The 10,166-nt window shown below is 38.7% G+C and overlaps 2 protein-coding genes across 2 annotated transcripts in view; both read left to right on the top strand.

The window, feature by feature from the left end:
• Window positions 1-3,324, top strand: part of mlf2 (myeloid leukemia factor 2) — a 6,516-nt gene extending 3,192 nt beyond the window's left edge. The window contains exons 4-8 of the mRNA XM_037676233.1: window positions 173-226; window positions 861-989; window positions 1,165-1,324; window positions 1,471-1,680; window positions 2,862-3,324. Coding sequence (XP_037532161.1) covers window positions 173-226; window positions 861-989; window positions 1,165-1,324; window positions 1,471-1,676 — 549 coding nt within the window. The 3' untranslated portion in view covers window positions 1,677-1,680; window positions 2,862-3,324. The remainder of the gene's footprint in view (window positions 1-172; window positions 227-860; window positions 990-1,164; window positions 1,325-1,470; window positions 1,681-2,861) is intronic.
• A 3,966-nt stretch (window positions 3,325-7,290) lies between these two features.
• Window positions 7,291-10,166, top strand: part of LOC119409341 (gamma-enolase) — a 7,748-nt gene continuing 4,872 nt past the window's right edge. The window contains exons 1-6 of the mRNA XM_037676218.1: window positions 7,291-7,392; window positions 7,934-8,019; window positions 8,129-8,224; window positions 8,333-8,391; window positions 9,204-9,273; window positions 9,378-9,511. Coding sequence (XP_037532146.1) covers window positions 7,935-8,019; window positions 8,129-8,224; window positions 8,333-8,391; window positions 9,204-9,273; window positions 9,378-9,511 — 444 coding nt within the window. The 5' untranslated portion in view covers window positions 7,291-7,392; window position 7,934. The remainder of the gene's footprint in view (window positions 7,393-7,933; window positions 8,020-8,128; window positions 8,225-8,332; window positions 8,392-9,203; window positions 9,274-9,377; window positions 9,512-10,166) is intronic.

Below are 10,166 nucleotides of genomic sequence, written 5' to 3'. Positions count from 1 at the left end.
AGGATTCTTTCTCTGAATTGCATCTGGGAGAAACGGGACAAAAAAAATCTTCCACAAAAACAAACCCAAAAAAAAACCCCAGTTCCCTTTTTTATTAAGCACCTGACATGGTTCTGTCATCTTTAATGTTTTAAGTAAATTTGAATTTGGAAACTCCTCTTTTTGTTTGCAGGGTGGTGGTTTTATGGATATGTTTGGCATGATGGGAGAAATGATGGGAAACATGGTAAGTTACAAACTGTGATAACCAGGAACAAACAGGAAACCAGTGGATAAATAGAACTTCATTACTAGGGTTATAACGGTACATAGATTTGGACCGAACCATTTTGATAGACATTTTGGACGGTACATTTAAGTACACAACAGATACATCAGTCACAGGGAAACACTTGCGTTTAGTAGTGGGCACACATTTTATTTATCTGCATTTTGTTAACAGCAGAAGCACAAGGAGATGCTTTTCTTTGCGCTCTACATCAAACAAGACATGAACGTCTGATTCAGAATAACAAACAGAAGCTTATAGACCTGCCAGTTTCAAATCGGCTGTGGGTAAAAAAAAAAAAAAATTCTGGTCATGATACGCAGCACTAAAGAAGCATTTATGTCATAATTTGTGATCTAAAATGTTTTATGGCAGGTTGTTGATGTTTTATCGAGTCATTTTCCCACACCAGGACTCTCTGAAAAGCTAGGTTTCTGACTGCATCACAAACCAGCATTTGGTGTTTGTTTCTTTGTTCCTGTTTTATCAAATTGTGGCTTTTGTTCTCAGGTACAGACTGAACCGTGGCTTAAGCATACCGTTACACCCCTTATTCATCACACTTTGTTTATTTTTGTTCCCCATCTTGTAGGAAAGAATGTCTGGAACACCGAGCTGTCCAACGTTTTCCTCTTCAACAGTGATCTCTTATTCGTCTTCAGACACGGGGGGTCCTAAAGTTTATCAGCAGACAAGTGAAACAAGAACGGGGCCTGGAGGGGTATGAATAACTTCAAGTTTTAAAATGTTACGCCTTTATGGCTTGTCACTTTTGGCATAAGTATGACTGATGATCAAATGTAACAGTAATGACAATAAATATATTTATTTGGATTTTGTTCAGAGTGCAGCGGATTTGTTTTGTTTAACTGTGTTTTTGTCACCTTTTCTTTCAGATCCGTGAGACAAGGCAGTCCATGAGGGACAGTGAAAGTGGCTTTGAGCGTTTGGCCATCGGCCACCATATTGGCGATCGGGCACATATTATGGAGCGTTCACGAAATCGGCGTACTGGAGATCGTGAGGAACGGCAAGACTTCATCAACCTTGATGAGAGTGAGTACTGCTGGTAGTTTTATAGCGCCACCGCATCTCTGAATGATTAAGAAAATAAGCTGAAGACTAATATTTAAAATGCTTTATTTTTAATCCAATTAAATTATTGTAAATTAGGCTCACAGTAAGAGGTCTGTTCTTGCTAGGTGATGCTGCAGCGTTTGACCATGAATGGAGGAGGGAGGCAGTAAGATACGTTCCCCCAAATGCCCGCGGGCTGGATTATGTCCAAGATCCATGTGGAGGAGGACAGCAACTGGCTCTCCCTGCTCCATCCAGCTCAACACCCCCTCATCGACATGAGTCTCCCAGGCACCGTCAGCCCCACACCCGTCCACGTTACGACTGGTGAGAAGGTAAGGTAAACTTAGAGTGGGAATTATCCAAATAACTTTAGGATGCAATTCACACAGACTCACCACAATTGGACAATAAGTGATTTGAAAACCACTGCTTGATTTAAGTTTGGATTCACTGGACTCCAGTGGCCTCCACAGTCAGCAGATCTCAGCACAATCTAGCACCTTTGGGATGTTGTGGAGCGGGTGATTCAACACTTGGATGTACAGCCGACAAATCTGCAGCAACTGCATGATGCTGTCATGTCAATATAACCAAAATCTCGGAGGAATTTCTCCCAACGCCTTGTTGAACCTGTGCCACAGAGAATTAAGGCAGTTCTGAAGGCAAAGGGGTGTCCAACCCCGTACTAGCAAGGTGTACCTAATAAAGTGCCGGTGAGTGCATGCGGATCGTGGCCAGCTTGACTTGATTTATGAATAAGCAGAGAGAGCTTAAAAACTTTTTTTTTTCCATGCTGAGTTGTTCATTTTTATTGTACTTTGGTTGTTATGATGTTCCAGTAATGTGATGTTATTTTAAAGCTTTGAATAACAAGACAGTATTTAAAGAACAATGCGTACCTCCATCTAATGTTTCTTGGAGAAATTGTTACAATCTGTTGGTTGTAAACAAACAAAACAAAAGAAAGAAACAAAGCAGCATAACAGAGAATGTTGCTATGGCAATAATTTATTAGCCTTAACGGTTAACTACATTATAGTTGGTGAAACGTAGTGACATGTCATCGTTTGTATTTTCATTTATTTGAAATGAGAATAATTATATGAGCTGATTCAACATAATGCTCTTGAGGTTGTTCCCATTAGCACTAACGATAAAAGCTGCAACATTACCAACATAGCAAAGTGGGCATTTGAGTTCATCTTCGACCTTAAATGCACTTTTTGCTCATAAAATAGTGAGCATTTTAATTAAATATAGGATAAACTTGAAAATTGTTGGAAGTAATTCAAATATTTTGATGTTTTTATCAATATATTTTAAAGGATTTCAGTGTTTATTGAAAAATGTTTGACGCATTATTCAGGTGATGTATTCTTTTGTTAGAAAGAACGAGCCTTTTTTAACCATGTTGGGCTAAAAATAATCCTTTATTGTTCAAAAAAAATAATGCAGAGGCATTGATTTCTTCTGTTTTATATAATTGAAAGTATTTCTATTTTTGTCTCTGCAGGCGTCCTACTTTGCATTGTGAACGGACGGAAGGAGTCGAGGGAGAACCTCCCCGATGCTGTGAAACACGCTGAAGATGGAAGTTGACAAATGAAATGACTCTCCGTCATTAATGTTTGATATGACTGGACTGTCTAAACATGAATACTTATTATACACACACACACGCACAACAAAGCAAAACACATTTAATAGTTACATCCACAGGTCAACTTCTTTACTGTTATACAGATATACAGACACCCTTGAGTAAACTTGGGTGTAACGACACTCACTTTATATATACTCATTCTCAAAACTTGACATGCGTCTTTCCCCGCTGCATTTAGCTGCTGCAGTATACAGTACTTCTGCTGTACAGTCCATTTTATGTTAGTGTGGGCACTTGTGTGTCAGTGAAATGAATTGTATACTGTTAACTAATTAATCTAACTAAATAAAAGGTCATTAAACATTGTTAGATAATGGGCAAATGTGTCTCTCCTGTGTTGTTTGAGGTTGCACGTCATTAGTTGTGAAAACAATGCAATCTGCAAACAGTTTCCAGTTGTATGTCTGCAGCTTTGTTTGTGTGGCTCAGGGCTCTGCAACTGTTCTCATCAAACGAGACGTTTTCTGTCTTTTCTCCCACTAAATGAAATTTGCCCAGAGTCGTGAAATTTACTTGAAGGTTAAAAAAGATCAAAACAATTTTGTAGTATACTATGTTCTGTATTATAAAATAATCGGTTTGTTACATTATAAAATAATGATTTGGACATTTATTGGCAATTGTACATTAGACAAGAGAATGGAGCCAATTGTTATTCAGTAAAAGAAAATGTGTCCTGGTTTCGTTATTTTGATGACGTTTAAGCATTGAACTGTGCAAGTCTTTAAGTTCTTTTTTCTATTTGTGGAAAATCATTCCTACAACTCCCAAGTTTTAAATGAAGCATAAATGTGCAACCCCCCACAAAATTGTCTAATTTGTTGATTTAATTGTAACTTCCTGCATTTCTCCAAATAAAGACAGATACATATACTTTTACCAAGTTTTAACAATTTTAATATATTTCAACATTTGCCATATTTTTTGTAAATCTGCTCTTTGTTTCCCCAGCATCTTGACTTAAATGTTTTTCAAATGTTTTACTTTACATTTCTACAGTCATTTACTGCAGTGGTTCCCAACCCTGTTCCTTGAGGAACACCATCCTGCATGTTTTAGTTTCCCTTCTCCAACACACCTGATTCATTTGTTTACTTCCTTATCACCCATTTATTAAAATCAGGTGTGTCTTAGCAAAAAAACAACTAAAGCATGCAGGATGGTGTTCCTCAAGGACCAGTGTTGGGATCCCTTGACTTACTGTACATTGAATTACCAGTAAATAATTGTGTGGGGGTGGGTGCTTGGTGCCTTTTACTGTTAAAAATGTGTCATTTTATTTTCTTGTTACAAAAGGAATTGGTTCCATTTCTTTGTCCTAACTCATAAAATAGACAAATGTCAACAATACATTATAAATATTACATTTTATAATGAACCCAGCTACTTTTTTTCATAGAGAACATAGTATACCATTCACTGATTTGTTTATTTTATTTATTATTTCTAGTACATTTTATGGCTCTGGAAAAAGTGGACTTAAACAGCAGAAATAGCTCTTTTGATTGTAAAGGTTGCAGAGTACCTGACCTTAATTTATGAACTTAACTATTAATTTCTCTGTTAATCTAGAAAGTTTAACTTGAACCACTCTTGAGCTGTCCAAATGACATTAAAACCCAGTTGAAACTAAATGTTTTGAATTTCAATGAGGATATGACTGAACTCATCAGCCCTTGGATTTCAACAGCCCCTCTGTTAGCATTGTGTGTGTTATTTTTTTAATTAGGCTTTTAAATCACACAAATTAATACAGCTCTGAAATCAGGTATTTTCCAAATGAGAGTCACAACATACCTCCCTGGACAACGGTGCTAACCACTAACGATGCCATGAAAAAGCATGAAGACGCACGCAACTCCGATTTTAGCGTCTCTCCATTAGCTTCTTGCCCATTTCTGGAGTGATTTTAAGATTTTACTGCTTGCTTTTAAAGTTTTAAAATGTGTTGCACCATCATACTTGCATGATCTTCCTAATATCTACACTCTGGTCAAACAACCAGTTTATTTTAAGTGTCTCAAAAGCCAAACTAAATTAAGGAAGTTTTGCAGATGCCGCCCCCTGCGATTTCTTGGTGTTTGATTCAGGCGGATCCAATACAAGCTGATGGTATACAGGTGCTGGTGATAAAATTAGAATATCATGAAAAAGATGATTTATTTCAGTAATTCCTTTCAAAAAGTGAAACTTGCATATTCATTCGTTACACACAGACTGATGTAGTTCAGATGTTTATTTATTTTAATGTTGATTACAACAACTAATGAAAACCCCAAATTCAGTATCTCAGAACATTTGAATATTGTGAAAAAGTTTAATATTGAAGACACCTGGTAATAAGCTAATTAACTCAAAACACCTGCAAAGGACTTTAAATGGTCTCGCAGTCTAGTTCTGTAGGCTACACAATCATGGGGAAGACTGCTGACTTGACAGTTGTCTTAAAGACAACCATTGACACCTTGCACAAGGAGGGCAAGGCACAAAAGGTCATTGCTAGAGAGACTGGCTGTTCACAGAGCTCTGTCCAAGCACATTAATAAGAAAGCTGAAGGGAAGAGAAAGATGTGGTAGAAAAAAAGTGTACAAGCAATAGGGATAACTGCACCCTGGAGAAGCTTGTGAAACCAAACCCATTCCAAAATATGGGGAAGATTCACAAAAGTGGACTGCAGCTTGAGTCAGTGCTTCAAGAACCACCACGCACAGACGTATGCAAGACATGGGTTTCAGCTGTCACATTCCTTGTGTCAAGCCACTCTTGAACAAGAGACAGCGTTCGAAGCGTCTCTCCTGGGCTAAAGACAAAAAGCACTGGACTGCTGTTGAGTGGTCCAAAGTTATGTTCTCTGATGAAAGTATTTTGCATTTCCTTTGGAAATCAAGGTCCCAGAGTCTAGAGGAAGAGAGGAGAGGCACAGAATCCATGTTGCTTGAGATCCAGTGTCAAGTTTCCACAGTCAGTGATGGTTTGGGGCGCCATGTCATCTGCTGGTGTTGGTCCACTGTGTTTTCTGAGGTCCAAGGTCAACGCAGCCATTTACCAGGAAATTCTAGAGCACTTCATGCTTCCTGCTGCTGACCAACATTATGGAGATGCAGATTTCATTTTCCAAAAGGACTTTGCACCTGCACACAGTGCCAAAACTACCAGTACCTGGTTTAAGGACCATGGTATCCCTGTTCTTAATTGGCCAGCAAACTCACCTGACCTTAAGCCCATAGAAAATCTATGGGGTATTGTGAAGAGGAAGATGCGGTACGCCAGACCGAACAATTCAGAAGAGCTGAAGGCCACTATCAGAGCCACAGCAGTGCCACAGACTGATGGACTCCATGCCACGCCACATTGCTGCAGTAATCCAGGCAAAAGGAGTCCCAACTAAGTATTGAGTGCTGTACATGCTTATACTTTTCATGTTCATACTTTTCAGTTAACCATCATTTCTAAAAATTCTTTTTTTATTAGCCTTAAGTAATATTCTAATTTTATGAGATACTGAATTTGAGTTGTTCATTAGTTGTCAGTTGTAATCATCAACATTTAAATAAATAAACATCTGAAATATATCAGTCTGTGTGTAATCAATGAATATAATATACATTTCACTTTTTTAATGGAATTACTGAAATAAATTAACTTTTTCATGACATTCTAATTTTATGACCAACACCTGTATATATACCCTGTATATGCGCCACACGTGGCCCCGGAGCCGCAGTTTGCAGACCCCTGATGGACCCCATGTTCTGTACATGCGTGATCACACCTACAGGTCATTTGACATTCAGATTGTATATATGAACAGAACTGCAAATCCAATTTTTAGATAAACCACTCCAGTTGAAGGCTCGGCGCCGACCTCCTGCTGTCTCTCTGTGTCTAATTACACCCTTCGTTCTTTTTAAACGCCCCCTCCTGTCACCTGTCTACCTGTCTTCTCCTTTAATCCCCATCATTAGATCTGCTTTGTTCCCCAACAAGGCGACCCACTTTGAGCTGTCTTTGCAGAGATCTGGTTTCTCTTGTTGTGATATCTGCTACCTGTCATCCAATTCCTAAAATGCACTGATTATTTTTCCCCCCAGCAGAATACAGCTTCTATTCATGGAAGGAACTTGATTAAGCTTTTTGTAATGTATAAATATGAAATATGACCGTGTAAAGATTAAAACATACTCCTGCAGCCTCACTAATGTGAAGAATCCATGCAAACCCAGCCATGCCATCCCATCTTTCTTTTCTCTCCTGCTCCCTCCATCTTCCAGTGACTCACTCCCCCTCCCCCCATCGTGTCATACGCTTTCGCCACTTCTCCTCCTCCTCTGTTGCTCCCTCTCATTCGCTCTCACACCACCAGGATCAAACACACGGCAGGTAATGTTTAAAAAAAAAAGATGGATCTATTTCTTTTTCCATCCCTCTGAGCCTCCTCATTCTCATCCTTCTCACCTCCTCCTCTGTCTCATCTCTCCATTATGGTCCACATTCTCAGTCACTGCCTGAGACAGCACAGAAATTAAACTGGCTTCAGGGCTGAGAGAGGTTGGCAGGACGTCTTTTTTATTTTTAAATAGGACTGAATTATCAGCTTTTGATTTATATTTCCGCCTCGTCGTTTGTGCGACTGTTAGAGAGAGAGCTTCCCAGGAAGTCTAGTTTCCACTGCTCTCCATCCATAAGGCTGCGTCACTATAACCACTGTGTGTTTAGAAGAATCGAGAGTGAATATCTGGTGCAATGAGATGCATTTAGATCATTTTATTTAATTATTTGAAAAAGCCTTTTTTTTGGTTACACACAATATTTCATTTTTATTTGCGTCACTTAATTTTAATAATAGAAAAATGATTTTCTGTTCCAGTTATTTGCTGTAAAAACAGTAAAATTAGTCTGATTGCTTTCCCATCGTCTACAGGATGTCCATAGTGAATATTGTTGCCAGGGAGATCCTGGACTCCAGGGGAAACCCCACTGTGGAAGTAGATCTGCATACTTCCAAAGGTTACAATAATAAATAACTCCCTCTTTATCAATCACCCTTCTTTGTCTTCTTAATCTTTCATCTTTTACGTGTTCTCACCCGCCACCCCCATTTCTGTTTCAAATCTAGGTCTGTTCAGGGCAGCAGTGCCCAGTGGTGCTTCAACAGGCATCTATGAGGCTCTGGAGCTCCGAGATGGAGACAAGACTCGCTACAAGGGCAAAGGTGAGTGTTTACAGGATGAATTTACTCTTCTGTTTTATAATAATTAATATTTTTGCTAAGAAAGAGCGCACCAACTCCTCATATCTCTATTTGTCTTTGCCTTTCCAGGTGTGACCAAGGCCGTTGCTCACATTAACGACACTCTCGGCCCTGCTCTCATCGAATCTGTGAGTAGCAGTTGCTAAAATTTGCAAAGAGCAGGATGAGTTGTATGTAAAAGATTAAAAGCCTAACATTTCATGAGGGAATGCATGTCGCCCATCACCTTTATGATATAGTTGTGGACAGTGGCCATCTTAATTTATTATTGTGTTTTCAAACATTTAAACTAGTATTTTGTGGAACCTTGTGCGACGCTGTGAAATATGCTCAGATTATGCATTGTGAATAATTCTCAGCTACTACCACATCAAATTTTAGCTCGGTTTATGTAAAGTCGACTGAGTTATAGTCGTTTGCGTGCTGGCTAATGTTGATTAGCTGTGGCAGCCATGTAAAATTGGATGGACTCCAAAAGTTAATCAGATGAACATCTGAGGGTTATTTTCAGAACGTTTCATTAAAATTTCATTCAGTGGTTCATGAGATATTTTGCTGACAGAAAACAGGATTGTTACAGTTACTGTTGCTAACAGACATGGAGTTGACGCCAACAGTTAAAGCAAATTTTAAACAAAGATCTTGCAGCACCTGTTAGCACTCAGACTATGTGTTGAGGATCAGTCTTACCTGCTGCCACACCAAACTCTAGGTCGATTTTTGTAAAATTGACTGAGTCATAACCAATTTTCAAGTTCAGTTGAATGTGGCAGCCATCTTGAATCAAGCTGACTTTGACAGTTAATCAGTCCTAGATGCGAATCCAATGATTAGATTTGGCAGATTGCATTAAAATTGGTCCAAAGGTGCATGAGAGATGTTGGTACCAAACTGACATGAGTGGAAGGAGATAAAACTAGACATTTAGCTTTTCTTCCAGGGAATCAGCGTGCTGGAGCAGGTGAAGCTGGACAACATGATGATTGAAATGGATGGCACTGACAACAAATGTGAGCCTGCGTGTTGTGTGCAGATGAATATTGGTGCTGACATGCCCCTGCACCAGCTGCATCCATGTGTTATAAGATGCTGCTGCCTCTGTGTTTCCTCCCAGCCAAGTTTGGGGCCAATTCTATTCTGGGAGTGTCGCTGGCAGTATGCAAAGCTGGAGCGGAGGAGAAAGGTGTCCCCTTGTACCGTCACATCGCTGATCTGGCAGGAAATGGAGATCTGGTTCTTCCAGTTCCAGTGAGCTTTTATTTTTTATTTAAAAAAACAACAACATATACATATATATTAGGGGTGCACCAATAAATCAGCCCTGATTTCCTTAATTTTCGGAAATCGTCCGACACTTGCACGAGAAACCGATTTTACCAATTTTTTTAGTTTTAACAACAATTGTCTGAACTTCATTTATATTTCAGAGCACTACCTCATGGCCTGTTAAAACAAGTTTGTATTGTTTCTAGGATATTGTTCAAGGGTATGTTTTTCAATACAATCTTATTGGAAAATTGAAGGTGCATTGTGACTTTATAACACTTGACAGTGTCACTTATAAAACAAAATCGGTATCGGACAAAATCGGAATCGGTAGGTCAGACTTTTTAGAAATCGATGATCGGCCAGAAAACTGCAATTGGTGCACCCCATATATAAATATCCATCCATCCATTCATTATCTTTACCCACCTCTTCATCTATCTATCTATCTATCTATCTATCTATCTATCTATCTATCTATCTATCTATCTATCTATCTATCTATCTATCTATCTATCTATCTATCTATCTATCTATCTATCTATCTATCTATCTATCTATCTATCTATCTATCTATCTATCTATCTATCTATCTATCTATCTATCTATCTATCTATCTATCTATCTATCTACCTAC

Source organism: Nematolebias whitei, chromosome 5 (genome assembly GCF_014905685.2).
Source record: "Nematolebias whitei isolate Nwh7 chromosome 5, NemWhi1, whole genome shotgun sequence".
In the NCBI taxonomy this organism is placed as follows: Eukaryota; Metazoa; Chordata; class Actinopteri; order Cyprinodontiformes; family Rivulidae; genus Nematolebias; species Nematolebias whitei.
This window is presented reverse-complemented; position numbering and strand designations above follow the sequence as displayed.